This window comes from Rhinolophus sinicus, linkage group LG02 (assembly GCF_036562045.2).
Source record: "Rhinolophus sinicus isolate RSC01 linkage group LG02, ASM3656204v1, whole genome shotgun sequence".
Classification (NCBI taxonomy): Eukaryota; Metazoa; Chordata; class Mammalia; order Chiroptera; family Rhinolophidae; genus Rhinolophus; species Rhinolophus sinicus.
Genome location: NC_133752.1, coordinates 134,557,683 through 134,573,196, shown reverse-complemented (window position 1 = coordinate 134,573,196; position 15,514 = coordinate 134,557,683). Strand labels below are relative to the sequence as shown.

Sequence of the window (15,514 nt, the reverse complement as noted above, 5' to 3'; positions counted from 1 at the left end):
CAGTACCAAAAATTTCACTATGATGAATTCTTTTTTAACATTAATTACGACTCTTTTAGGATTATGAAAACCTCCCTCCCCAAGTGGTAAATATAAAGGGCTTTTTTGTTGATTCAAATGATGACGGTATGATGCTTTTTTGTATTACAGAATAGTTTATAATTGTGCTGTTCCTATTGTGGTTGTAAATGAAGGTCATCCAGACACTCTGTTCTCCCATTTCACAAGAATATAAATATTCTAATTACGTGAGAATATATGTCATGTGCCTTAAATAATTAGAGAGAGAATAACTAGAGCAGACGTGGCTCTGTGGAACTGCATGAGACCTAAAAGATCTAAAATGAGCATCTGTAGCTGATTTGGACAAAAACAACAATAATAATAATAACCACAAGCCCAAGTTTTCAAAAGGGTTGAAACAGATATTTAAGAATTTGATTATACAAAATGGTATGTTCTCTGACTTAAAATTCTCCTCACATTGCTTAGATAAGGTTAATGTGAAATAAAATGACATTTATCTCTAGATCCCATAGAGTAATATTTTTGTTACTTAAACTTTCTCCAATGGAAAATATAACTCAAAAGGCTAATATTCACTGAAGTGAAAGAAATTATCTATAAATTAATTCAAATTGTCTTAGTTTTCAGTCAATATAAATATTTGAGAAAAGCCTGATTATGTTATGAATTTGAGACTTGGTCTACAGAGAGGAGTAAAATATCATTTCCTAAACTTGAATTATGTTAGATACTTATAATATTCATCCCTACTCTCTGCTCCAATGAAATGTTATAACTTTTCAGTCCAAGTTACCAAAATAAGCAAAACTATTGAAGTCAGTAGAAATCACACATTCATGCTTGGTGATCTCAAAAGGGCCAGTCTATTTTGGCAAAGCCATGGATCCTGGCCATGGCTTTTATTCCTGTTTTCTAACTCACACTGACAATTCGTTATCTTCCAGCATTATCTCTCTCCTCTGTGCTCTGTGTTGGCCCCATCTTTCCTTTAAGGGAAGGAGGCTATGTTCAGGGCTTATCTCAAAGAACAAAGACTATCTGTGGTTCTAGAAAAGAACACTACGTGTAGCTTTGGCGAGTTGTATGACCACTGCTTGCTTGTTTCAGCTCTCTAAGTCTCATTTTCTTCTTATGTAAAAAGATGACACTACAAAGTCTAATTTTTAAAAACTGCATGTTTGTGCTTTACTTTAAGCACTTAATCATAGTTGGTGAAGCTAATAGTAGATCTAATCCATTGCTGGATCTTTCACTGTTAGGGTAGTTTCAAATATTGATAGTGACCCTAAAATGATCAATTTATTATTCTCAACAATTATGGCTTAAGATGTACAACTGATTCAAGATGTAAAGTGATCTATAAAATGGATATTTCTCTTGGGCAACAACTAGACCTAAGAATGTCTAATTTATCTCTATTCTTACTGGATATGGGAAGCTCATGAATTAAGTTACCACCAGCATTTTTAGATGAAACACAATCATTTTTAGCCCACATTTGGTCTTCCCCTGTGTTCCTTATTTCATTAAAGGGCACGATATACACCCTGTTGCTCAAGTCAAAAAACTGGGGTATCATCCCTGGTTTCCCCAAACAGTGACAGAAAGCCCATTCCTTCTTCCTGGAATGCCCTTCGTCTGCCCAGCTTCTCTTGCCACTTCTTTGCCTGGCCAGCTCCTAGTAGTCTGCCTCAATTTACCTATCACATTCTAGTTTGAACACATCAATCTTGATGAGCTGCAGGGTGAATCTAAAACCCTTGTACTTAACCCTTTGAACTGGAACTACTTGTTTATTGTTCAGTGGAGGGTCAGGCCATTTTAGTATGTGCCTCTAGTGCCTAATTCATCAAAATACTTAATGAAGGATGAATGATAAACAGCTGGCTCACCATGAATTCACTTTGGAGTAAACGTGAACTTGCCACGATGTCCTTCAGCTGTGACCTTGTGAGAATTCGGCTGGCTGACTGCAGATACTCCATTGCGACCTTCTCCCGTGGGGTTGGTATAGCCACAAAAGGTTCAACAGTCCCCAAGCTACTCATGTCCAATGTAAGAGATACATTGGACCCTCGTCTACATTAGAAAAGAACGTAATTGGGTTTAAACACCACATGGATTATTTTGAGTGCACAGAATTATCTTTTGTTACATACACACAATTCAGTGAGCACTTTTTCAGAAATAAGGACCAAGTATCTTTTTCTCTTATGGTACCATAATTGACTATAGCACCTATCGACAGCTTCTTTTCAGGGAACTGACAATTTTGTTGTTGAAAATAACTCTGAATTGAGAGAATGCACTATAATTTATTAAATGAATATACTTTTTACAGAAATAATGGGATGGCTAATTATATTAAGTGAAAATTTTAGGAAAAGTAAACATTACATTGGAATCAAGGAACCAGATGTAACACAAGCCAACTATTTTTATATGTATGTCCAAGAGTCCAGTACATAAATCATATAGCCACCTACCATTTTTGACATCAGTATTCTGTAGTCATGATTTTATTGGACATGGGAAGCTCAGAGGGGAAAAAACAATCCCTTTATTTCAGTCCAAATTATTGCCATTGAAATAGAATTTAAAGGTTTAAAAATGTGTATATTTTTATAAGTTCTGAGCGAATGCCTAAAAGATAACATTTGTATCCTGCATTTATGTATATATGCATGTATATGTGTGTATATTTGCATATGTATGTATGTATGTATGTATTCATTTAATTTGGTGATAAACTCATAAGGTCACAGACCCTCATTTTGAGTTACAATTTATCTTCCCTCCTAATGTCCCTCCTTTGGTTGGGAGGTGAGGTGGGGCTCCTCCCTCTGATTAAGGCCCTTTGTGTCCTGGATAGAAGGTGTGAGTGCCTCTTATATTAGCTACATAGAATCAAGGCGTAACTAGTATAAAACAGTGTGTGTGAGCCTGAGCTTCAATGTTAGAGACTGTATTCGTAAGAATTGTTCAATTTAAAGGTGCCTAGATATGTGTCAGGTGATTAAATATAGTGCCAAGTGGTTGGTGTCCCAAGGAAATGGAAAGCAGGGTAAAATAGATCAAGACAAATGAGAGTAAAGACAATAAGAGTAGATACTAGGCCCAGCATATTATTTGTTTTGAATAATGTTTTACATTTTTATGGAGTACTACATCAGAAAATATTCAAGTGACTAGAGCTTAATTTTAAACAATGGAAAATTATTAGAACATACAACAAAAATCCCATTAAACACAAACATATCAGTTCCTTCCTCCAATGTTTCTGCCTCTGGTTGCAGCTTTATTGCCATTCTATAATTTGATATATGATGTTGTCATTTTGGTTAATTTCTAAATGATATAAGGTTGTACCTTTAATTTCTGCTTTACTTGATGGTTATTTAAGTGTTTGCACTTTACTCCTACTGGATTTGTTAAAGCCTGAGATATGTGTAAGTGAGTCTTTCACAATAACCATGTTTGTTATTTTTCCTTATATTTATGTCTGCCAGTTTTTACTTTATTTATTTTAGGTATTTTAGATATTGTGTTTCTTAAAGAGATTCATAATTATATCTTCACTGTAAATTTTATCAATATTAAATACCTTTTTTCCCATTAATTTTATGTCTGGTTTCACATCTGACTTTAAAAAAAAATTAATATTGACGTACTTGCTTTTTTTGGGCATGTTCTTGAAAAACCTTTTCTAGTTCCTATTATTATTTTTAACTCTTTTGGATTACTGCATTAGGGATTATTGAACAGCATTCTGGATACCCATAAAATATTACCTACCTGTTAGAAGGATGTTTGACCCCTCCACTGTGTGCATGTGCTTTGCCTGTGTGTGTGTGTGTGTGTGTGTGTGTGTGTGTGTGTGTGTGTGACTGTTAGTGGTAATGGACAGGGCTCCTGTACTTCTGGGTAAAAGGTAAGGAGTTGAAGAGGAGCAAAGAGTGGTTCTATTTTCAGACGGAGAATTTTAATCTATTTTTAGTGGGAAAGCAGTTTTTAAAGTTTCTCAATCCACATCTTTTTGCCTTTAAACTGGTAGAAATTCCTTCCTGATTCTGATAATAGGCTGTCTATCGGTCTTCGTTTTTAGTGTATTTGTGAGAATTGAGCTTTTGCTGGTTTCATAGATATTTTCATGATGAATTGGGGGATGTTCTGGAAAGGATTGCTAATCAGACACAATTTTAAACCATTATTGCATTCAGTCAATTTTCAGTTCCAATAGACAAAATATTTGCAATTTGTCAACTGAGTGCTACCCAGTAGAAGGTGAGGTCTTACCCATTCGGATGGTTAGAGCAGATGTATGTAGTTGGAGGCATTTGAGTTGGACTTTGAAAGTGAAAGGTCAATAGATACATTTTGGGTAGAGGGTTATTTTAGAGAGAGAGCCTGGCAGGAAAAAAAAAAGTGTGGGAACAGGAAATGATAAGGCATCTTTGAAAACACGGCTTGTAAGCAGTTTAAGTTAGAGTTCAGTGGTATAAATATGTCTTTGGGAATTGAAGGACAGGGTTGTGTAGGAGAGAAGAGAGGCAGGCAAGAATCGTAGAAACTAAAAGACTAGAACAAGTCTGCCGAAATCCAGAAAAGAGAGAATTCAGAATATCAGCTTATAGCAACTTCTGTTTTGGTTTCCCAGAGCATACCCTGCCCAAATCTGGGATTAAAAGCCTCTGAGATCCCACACCTAACTAAGGTCCATTTGATCTAGTGAGTAAATTTTCTTAGTATTTTGGGTAAACTGTGAATAATGGAAACATTTTCATGCAAATTGACTTAGTAAAGAAAGAATAACTTTTCTCTGTCAAGGGAATAAAAGAAACTAATATTTATTAAGCATCTATTATTTGCCAAGCACTGTACTTTCATGTGTGGTATCTTAATCTCCACAGCTGCTCTCTCAATTATTACTTCCCCATTTTCCAGGTAAATAAGTAACTAACTGAGGAACACAATAATGGAACAAAGGTTCTATCCAATTTAGAATTTAAAACCCAAGTTCTTTCTGCTTTGCCACTCAAAAGGGTATGGTGGACGGATTATGTTAAACTACACAGTGCCCTACGCACAGTATTCAGGGGTACAAATTCAACCTTTACAGTCATAATTGTCGGGGCCCAAATCCTGCCTCTTCCATGTCCCTATGATGGACCTTCCATCAGGCTATTTAGCCTTATTGCATCTCAATTCCCTCCTCTTTTGTGAAACGAATAATTAATTGTATATATTTCAGAAGGTTATTATGAGGATTAACCAGATAGTGTAAGTAAACTGTTTATAAAAAGTGATGCCTAGCTATTACTAAATTTGACTAATAATGAATAAAGTCCTACTTAACTCTCACCTGCTTCTTTAAGAGATCCATTTTAAGAGATTTTCACAAAACCTTGAAAATTGTTTACAGAGACTAACTTTCACGTTTGGAAATCAATGGATAGAATCCACACATTTGTCACTAAAGAAAAATACATCCTTCTTGATAACCTATCTATCTTAAAATTTCCCTTCATTATGGCAAATCCATTTCCCCCGAGCCCCAAACAATTCCAGAGCACTTCACCTCAACACTTCAGACAATATCTCAAAAGTTAATTATGGAGTTAAACTTGCACAGGCTGTTGACCTTACAGAGAGCATTTTCCACAAAATAGCCCTTTTCATGGTAAGTATTCTCCTATCCCGGCTGTGAAATATTACCAGAGGATGTCATTAACTTGGAAAAATCTCTGCTTTTGTTAATTCTTATTTTCAAGGAACAAACAATATTTAGGTTTATTGAAATATGGTGGAATTAGGAAATTGTGTCAGTAGAAACAACTTAAAAATTTGGCAACTTCTTAGTCACATCTTGTGCTTGGAGAGGAGAGATTAAATACACATCCATATATACTTTAAAGTGTCTTTTTTCATTATAAAAATACATGCTTATTGTAGAAAATTTGTATAATTTAGATATTTTATAAAAGGAATTAAAATCACTCATAGTCACATAAACTTCACTACCATTTAAATTAACTTAAATTTTGCTATTTTATAGGCAGTAATGGTAGCAGCTTATTGTTTTAATTTTTTTCTTTGGTTAGAGATACATTTTCATATGTCTATGGTTTATTTATTAATCCTTACCTTTGCAAATTGTCTGTTCACGATCTTTCTTAATGTTTACATTATATTAATGTATTTCTTATTGATTACTATTATATATAATATAGTCATTATTTCTCAGATATATCTGCTGCAAATATAGTTTGTTATTGCCTTAAAATACTAAGGATTTTTAAAAAGTTGTATTTATATTCAGTTAAACATATTCATCTTTTCTTTAGTGGTTTCTTACTTTGCTTTAATACATAGAAATTCTCCTGGAAGTTAAGATTTTTTAAAAAGTTAATCTTTTAATTTATTTGTAATTTATTTTGGGATATGGTACAGGTGAGAATCACTTAGATTTATTCCCCGCAAATAAATTATCAATAATTCTAATATAATTTATTGAACAATCTAGAGAAGTGATGATTTTTATATACAGGGGGTGCCAAAAAAATGTATACATATTTTAAGAAAGGAAAACTGTATTAAAATAGCAATACTCAGTATATACTGATAACAAAAGAGGAATACAAGTCACGTTTGACTTCTGCAATTACAAGAAGTGCTCAAAGCTTTCAGACACTTCTGATTATGGCGAACTACTGCTTGAGCAATGTTGACCAAAGTTTCCACTTGTATACATTTTTTTGGCACCTCTATATGTGGGAATATTAGGTTTTTAACTAGCGTCACTGACTAATGCTCTGGAGGAGAAAATACTACTTCACTGAATGAAAAGAATGTGAATTTGTTCCAGAGTACCCATAAGCCAAAATGGTAAGAAGTGAGGATAGAATTAGAAAGGCATTTTAAAAATAAAAGAAACATAAGAATTTAAGAGAAAATTCAAATTAAGATACAGGAAAAAAATCTAAAGGATTTAGAGGAAAATAATCAAGAGAAATATTAGAAGGAGACCTGGACCTTTAAATAAAAACAGAATGTGGAAAACTAAGAACACAAACTCTTATTAAAAACTTTGCTTCTCTTCTGTTGTGTAACTCTGGAAAAACTGTTTATACTTTTTTTATGCCTCATGATTGCTGTTGGACAAAAGGGAACATAATAAAAAGCTTTATCAAGCTCCCACTGTAGCACCAATTATTATTTATGCCAAAAAATAAATAAGAGGGAGGAAATTCAAAAGATACCAATGCAAACAATTGAAGGAAAAAGCAAATTCTTAAGGAAAGGTAAAAGGAATGCAATAAACAGCATGCTAATTACAATTAAGTAAAAAGGAAAACATGTATAAATATTATGGGCCAGGGCCACACATCAATTTCAAGAAAAAAATATAAACAACTCTCTGTTGAAATTGTTCAATTCTGCATCACTACTTCTAATGACCAAGAAAGAGGTGGAAAGGAAAAACAGCTAAAAATACAAGAACGCTACCAATGAATGATGGAATAACTCAAAACTAGGCATTTGTTTTCCTGGTCGGAGGGCCTATGCACTGGATTTTAGAAGCTGGAAGTAAGCAGAAGGGATAGACTTTGCAGCTTCATAGTCCTGGGCTCTGTGTAATTTTCAGATCTGGCTGCTCCTTTAGCAGTACTTTGGCCACGGAGAATAGTGACACTTCAAGCCTGGCACCTCATTTAGCACCCAATAAGGAACAGAAATGGGAATCAGAGAATAAAATGGAACAAATGATCATTTTGCCTGTAGTCCTGGAAGATGTACTTCTGAAACTATTGGATTTTGACATTAAGTCTCAGTGGGAAATAGTAGCAGCTGCTTATCTCGAAGTATTTGAAACCAGAATGGAAAAATATGCATCAACAGATTATAAGAAGAATTTAACACAAGAATGTAAGCAAACAGATTTGATCTTTGAGAGCTTTTCCAATCTTCTTTTTTTTCTGTAAAAAATACACAATTCATTCAGAGCAGTCTTTATTAGTATACACACCTAATCCTACATGGTGAGAAGTTAGAAGTTTAATATTGACATTCTCTCCAGATCTGAAATGTTGTGACTCTAAGAACTTCGGTCCAACCTTCCCTCCTTGTGTGTTTTAATCACAATGATCACAATTTGACATTCTTGGCTTGATCATAAAGGTGACCTTAAGCCTCTCCCCACCCCCAACTTGATTTTTCTTATTTAATTTTGCTCATTCAATTTGTCCACAAATTTAGTTTCCAGGAGAATTCTAATTAAAAAGAAATAAAAGTTCTGACTGTTTTGAATAACAATGGAGAAAACAGTCGTGATAGAGAGATGGAATTCCTTTACTATGTATAAATTGACTAGCTTCAACAATTTTTTGAAACTCCAGATTCTATCATTTTTAAATTCCAAGGGTAATGGTATTGAACGAACAGCTGGCTGTTTCTCTCTTATCTTTTTATCTTTGAATAATTAGATAGAATACTAAGCCCCTTCCGGGATCACTTCACAGATGAGAGGGTAAAATAAAAAAAAAATATAGAGAGAGAGTGCTAAGTTAAACTGTGACTTAAATTCAAAGTTCTTGGAAAGTTAAATGTGACATAAATGCAGTGTTATTAATTTCTAGAAGCAGAAATAAATGAATAGGTACTGTGACCATTCACAGTAAAATTTCCCAAAGGAAATCTGTAGGGAAGAAATGTAATAAGTGTAAAAGGTACCAGGCACAGGCCCAGGAAGATGATAAATGAATTTCACTCTAAAGCAGAAAGAAAATCTTATAACGTAGGGAATAGTTTTGATGTGGGAAATGATTGATTTCCCTAGTTGAAACCACCTACTTTATTAAGTAAAATGTTGCTCTGCCTTTTGAGTGATTACATAAAAAATTTTGAATTCATATAATATTTGACCTTTTAAACATAGAGAATATATATACATATATACACACGCATATATATATATAGATATGTGTGTATATATGTGTGTACATATATATATAGTGCCAAAAATGTATACATATTTTAAGAAAGGAAAAAACTATTATAATTGTAATACACAATATATACCGATAACAAAAGATGAATACAAGTCACGTGTGACTTCTGCAATTACAAGAGGTGCTCAGAGTGGTTACCATCAGCGTCCAGACACTTCTAATTATGGTGAACTACTGCTTGAGCAACGTTGACTAAAGTGTCCACTTTTATACATTTTTTGGTACCCCCGATATATGCATGCATATATATATTGCATGTGTATATATAAAAAATATATATGATATATTATATATAATATATAACACATGATATATATTATATATATGACAGGACAAATTTACCATACCTTTCTTTTATTATTTTACAAAAAAAATTATTAAAAAAAGCCATAAATTGAACTTGTTACATTGTTCTTTGATCATTAACCTTGGAATCTGAATTTAAAGCAATGTTTCACTTAAGTTCTTTTGGCCTTAATCTGCAACTGGGGATGATAATAATAAAACTCACAGGGTTGATTCACATTATAAAAGTTAAAAAAGCAAAAAGATGTAAACATTTCCAGTCTAATATCTGATACGTAACACACATGTTTGAATGATTATAATAATTAATAATGATTAATTATGGTAATTCTTACTTCACTCTATGCATATATGACTCTATGGAAACTACGTATATGGCATATACACTGATGAATATTTGAAGAAGGCAAAGTTGGAAAAGTCGGTTAGTGACGAAGAGTCAATAGCACGTATACATATGCACAGTCAGTGGTCATATAAGTTGGGACCATTTTTCACACATGAGCCCTTAAAATTCTTATCTCATATCCTTAAAATAAGTTTTTTTTTCAGATAAAAAATAATGCATACTCACTATAGAAAAACTATGTAGATACAAAAAGAAAGAAAAATATCCCATAATACCAACATTTAGAGTTAGTGCTAATAATATTTTGCATCTATATCCTTCAAGTCTATATGTATACATAGATGCAAAACATCTCTATATAGATACATAAAATATCTATCTTTATCTATATAGGACAAAATCTAGATTTTTACATATTCTTTCATGACTTGATTCTTATTTAACTAAATATATAATGAATATCTTTTCATGTCTTTAAACACCATTTAAACACTATAATATTTCATTGTATGGATGTACCATAGTTTACTTAAAGAATACCTTATTTTCTGATGCTAAGTTGTTTTCAGTTTTTCAGTACTATAGTCAGACTGCAAATGAATAGGAATGTTTGTGTATTTTCATGATTATTTTTAGGTCAAGGAATTTTAAAAATGAAGTCAATCCTCTTTACCCAATAAACTTGAATAAACAAACAACAAACAACTACGTCAAAATCTCTGAGTTTGGAGAAATCACTGGACACATGGAGTATAGTAGCAGCTTGAAGACTAACTCTTGGGGCTCACTGACATTGAATGAGCTGAGATCCTTTTTATCTCTTGTTCAGACCCTGCAGTAGCTCCCTAGCAGGGTTTCCTAACTTTAAACTATCCTAGCCCAATATGTTTTCTTCCAGATTTCACCAGAATTATGTTTGAGCACTGCAAATATGATAATAAAACTCACAAATAGCTACTCTTGGACACACGATGCTTTCTCATCGATTCCATGGGCATTTCTCCAGCCTCATCGCCTATTTTGTCCTTATCCAGATCTATGCTCTAGGCAGGCCAATCCACCTGCAATTCTGCTCTCTAGGACTGAAATGAGCTAGCCCCAACTCTTTCCGATTCAATTCCCCAAATGCTAGGAACTCTTTGCTCTAAAACCTCATAGCAATTTTTTCAATATGTCTCCAATACATCACATTCACTAGAAATGACAGACCCTAAAGTGAGAACTTCCTCCCTCTGCATCCAGTGCTGAACACATGGAAAGCAAAACTTGTGACTGCATGAATGAATGGTTGCAAATGAATTGGTTAGGGTGATGTTATGTATAATTACTGTGCTCTGTTGGCTTTTCTCATCCTTCTGAAAATAGGAGACGTGGGGGACAATGTTAGACAGGAGTTTGAAAATTTAGAATGGAGAAGCCGAGATGAACCAGGTACAGAAAATGTTACCGTTGATATTTAGTTTGAGTCTTATTTAAATATCAATGAAGTCTGAACATTAACATCCTAAAGATCTGTGGTAATTTTGTTCTACAAAGGAAAAAAAAAAGTAGTGCTTTGTCTTGTAACCAAGTATGATTAATTTTTATTCTTTTTTTGGAATTTGGTATTGTTTTGACTGTCACTCATGGTGAGGAGACTGTTTCCTTTTTAACAAAAGAACAAAATGATGGTAGTTCTAATTTTAGTCCCCAAGTTTAGTTTTTCCAAGTTCATATCATTAGTTAAGAAAAAGATAATGCTAAATAAATTTTTAAATTATTTTTTATTATTAAATTCTGAAGAAATATTAATAAGTCTCAATGAATAAACCATTCTTTCTGAAATGAGAAATCTTTTTTGAATTTTAGTTGATATACATACACACACACAAAATGATATTTTCTAAGTAACACAATACAACACTAACATCCCATCTCTTTGAGCAATCAATTACCAAAAAACTCTTTTAGCACTGAACATTACAACTAAATTAAATGTATTTATTTACTTTCAAGACCAGAAATGACTCACATAATTACAATGATCCATAAAACTCAGCTAAAATGTGAATCATCAAAAAATATACAACTTCTCAGCTTCTTCAGTTTTTTTTTTTTTTTTTTTTCAATGTCTGGTCACGTAGCCCAAGTTTTTAAAACTGAATTGTGCAATCTGAAGAGAAATCTCTATCTGCATATGCCATGATCTCATGTATAGAAAACTCCAAGGAATCCACACACACAAAAATTAAAAATAATACTCAAGTTCCACACAGTTGTATGACACAAAATCAATATAAGAAATTAACCGTATTTCTCTATATTAGCAATGAATAATCTGAAAATGAAATTCAGAAAAAAATTCCGTTTATATCATCAAAGAGAATAAACTTTGCAAAAAGTGCAAGAGTTGTACACTGAGAACTACAACACATCATTGAAAGAAATTAAAGACCTGAATAAATGCAAGGACATACCATGTTTATGGATTGGAAGACTTAATATTGTTAAGGTGGCAATACTCCTGAAATTGATCTGCAGAGTTAACACAATCTCTGCCAACAATCCCAACTGGCTTTTTTGAAGAAATTGACAATCTGACTTAAAATGCATATGGAAATACAAGGAACCCAGAATGGCCAAAGTCATCTTGACAAAGAACAAAGTTGGGGTACTCACAATTCCTGATTTAAAAACTTACTATAAAGCCACATTAACCCAAACTGTGGCATTAGCATATGTATAGATTTATAGACCAGTGGAATGTAAATGAAAATCAAGAGGTAAATAATAAAAGATGTTCAATATCATTAGACATCATCAAATCAAAACCAGAAGGTGATACCACTTCACACTCTCTAGGAATGCTATATAAAAAAGACGGATAGTAACAAGTGTTGGTGAGGATGTGGGGAAATTGGAACCTGCATACATTGCTGGTGGGAATGTAAAATGGTGTAGCGGCTTTGGAAAAACAGTTTGGCAGCTCCTCAAAAAGTTAAACCTATAGTTACCATATGACCAAGCAATTTCATTCCTTGGTATATATCCAAGAGAAATGAAAACATCTGTTCACACAAAAAGTGTACAATAATATTTATAGCAACATTATTCATAATAATAAATATTCCCAAAATAGAAATAATCCAAACGTCCATCAACTGATGAATTCATATATAAAATGTGGTATATCCTTACTGTATAATATTATTCACAAAAAGGAATGAGGTACTGAAACAACATTCATGCTACAACATGAATGAACCTTGAAAACTGTATGTTAAGTGAAAGAAACTAAACACAAAAGGTCACATATTTTATTATTCCATTTATATAAAGTGTCCAGAATAGGCATATCCATAGAGATGGAAAGTAGATTGGTAGTTGTCAGGGGTTGAAGTGCAGGGCATTGGGGTTTGAATGCTAATGGGTATGAGGTTTCTTTTAGGAGTGATGAAAATATTCTGGAATTAGAGAGTGGTAAAAAAAAAAATGTCAAGATCTTATGGTCAATCTTTGTTATAATTTTATCATAGCATCATTTTAATGATAAAAATGTTGATAGAAAGAGAAAAAAGGAAGAAAGGAAAGAAGGAAGGAAGGAAGAAAAGGAATGGAAAAAGGAAGGGAGGGAATGGGTCAGAAACACTGAAAACATTTCCCAGAGACACTGTTTTTAACTGGCAGGACCTATATAGCTTCACTGGAATACATACATAGACCCATGGGCAGTGGCAGCTCTGATCATTTTTAGCTGGTGTGACATCTATGCAAAATTTTGTAGTCAACAGGTAGTATATGTGTTTGCATAATACAACAGACATTTTAAAGAATAAGGTCACATAAAACAAGAATAATATATGTTAGTTACAGTACATTCCCATCATGGGCTTCATGAATGAAAATATACAACCATTTTATCACACAGCTCAAGATTCTATATATCTGTATCAAGTAATAGGCAGCAAATTTCCTAGTATGTAACTGGGGTAACAATTTTTCTTAATACATCTCTAAACTGTTGTGATGCACTGCATTGCTTTTCCCTTCAATATATGTTTTCATTCTCTTTCAGGCAGATATTAAATTTATTTCTTTACACACACACACACAAACACCCCCCCCCCCCAGAAACCTAATAAGGGTATCTTCTTTTCCACCAGCTTATTTGGAAACCTGCATGTTCTACATTTGCAGTCACAGAGCAAATTTCCTCATTTTTGCCCCCTCTTGGCAAAGGGTGGGGGAGGTTGCAGGAAAAGAGAAGGAAGAAAAAGATATATGTGCTCTGATGTTCATTGCAGCTTTATTTACGGTGGCCAAGACATGAAAACAACCAAAGTGTCCTTCAATAGATGATTGGATAAAGAAGATGCGGTATATAAACACAATGGAATACTACTCAGCCATAAGAAAAGATGAAATAAGTGCCATTTGTGACAACATGGATGGATCTTGAGATTACTATGCTAAGCGAAATAAGTCAGACAGAAAAAAATTGAGAACCATATGACTTCACTGATACGTGGGATATAAAAGTGAAAGCAACAAATGAACAAGACAAACAAAGAAACAAAAACTCATATACACAGATAATAGTTTAGTGGTTACCAGAGAGTAAAGGGGGAGGGGAGATGGTAGAAGAGGGTAAAGGGGATCAAATGTATGGTGATGGAAGGAGAACTGACTCTGGGTGATGAACACACAATGTGATATATAGATGATGTTATACAGAATTATATACTTGAAACCTATATAATTTTACAAACCATTGTAACCCCAATAATTTTTAATTTAAAAAAAGTATTAATTTTCACTGACTCTATCTTCCTTCTAATTAGAGCCAAGCAGGAGTCCTGGCTGAGTTTTTCATTAAACTCCTAGAGCCATAACCAACTGGCCCCAGGATGAGAAATGCCCATAATCCCAAGGTGGCTATGTGGCTAAAACAGTTGTAATAATGTAATGTTGTAATGTAATTAATGTATGCAATAAGTGCTAATAATGATGATGATGAAGATGATGGTAGTTCACATTAAGCTAAGTGTGCAAGAAGTGGTTTACTTGTATTATCTCATTTAATTCTTAGAACAATTTTTGAAAGAGTGTTATAATTTTCCCCATTTTATATATAGGGAAACTAAAGATGTTAAGTACCTTAAGGTATGTGAATACAGGTAGTGTGAATTCTCAGACTTTATTCTTCACCATAAAGCTGTGAAGAACTTAGTTCAACAACAAGCATTTATTGAGTGCCTATTATTTTCTAGAAACCATGCTAGGCCCTGGGTGGGGGTGTAGTGGGTGCCAGGGTTAATAAGACATGGCCTGTGATCTTGAGGACAGTATTTGAGGAAAGAAACCTATTTGGATGATTCAAATATTTTGTAGCCTGTTAGGGAATAGTGGTGCCTAGGAGGCTATAGAGGTTACTTACCTAAAGAACACACTTCTTTATTCCAAATCTTTGAACTTGCTCTTAATCATTGGAGATGAACATTTACAAAATTAAATTTTCAAAAGGAAAATGTACACATTCACGAAAAGAATTAGCTATTTTAATAAGCGATTAATTTAATATCCATGTGAACACTTCTAGAAACCCTTCTCAGCCACGTGATGTAAGGAGCAGATAGCTTAAGTCTGTCACCAGGGCACATCAAAGTCTACCTTTACCTAAAATGAACTCTCAGTCAGAACTATGAAAATCTACTGTCTCCAGAGTTTTCCCAAAGGCTTATCTGAGAACAGCAATTTATTTAAATATACATGCCTATGTTTGTTCAGTGTTCATTTAAAAGTGCACCACCCAGCAATGCAGCCGTGAGCTTTGGTCAGTTAGAAC

At 33.5% G+C, this 15,514-nt stretch overlaps 1 protein-coding gene across 6 annotated transcripts in view; it reads right to left on the bottom strand.

Annotated features, from left to right (window-relative positions):
• The window catches only part of PTPRR (protein tyrosine phosphatase receptor type R), a 244,596-nt gene that overhangs the window by 41,611 nt on the left and 187,471 nt on the right, over positions 1 to 15,514 (bottom strand). For all 6 annotated transcript variants that reach the window (XM_019748998.2, XM_074325415.1, XM_019749000.2 and 3 more), the window contains one exon: positions 1,920 to 2,106. In XM_019748998.2, the coding sequence (XP_019604557.1) occupies positions 1,920 to 2,106 (187 nt within the window). The remainder of the gene's footprint in view (positions 1 to 1,919; positions 2,107 to 15,514) is intronic.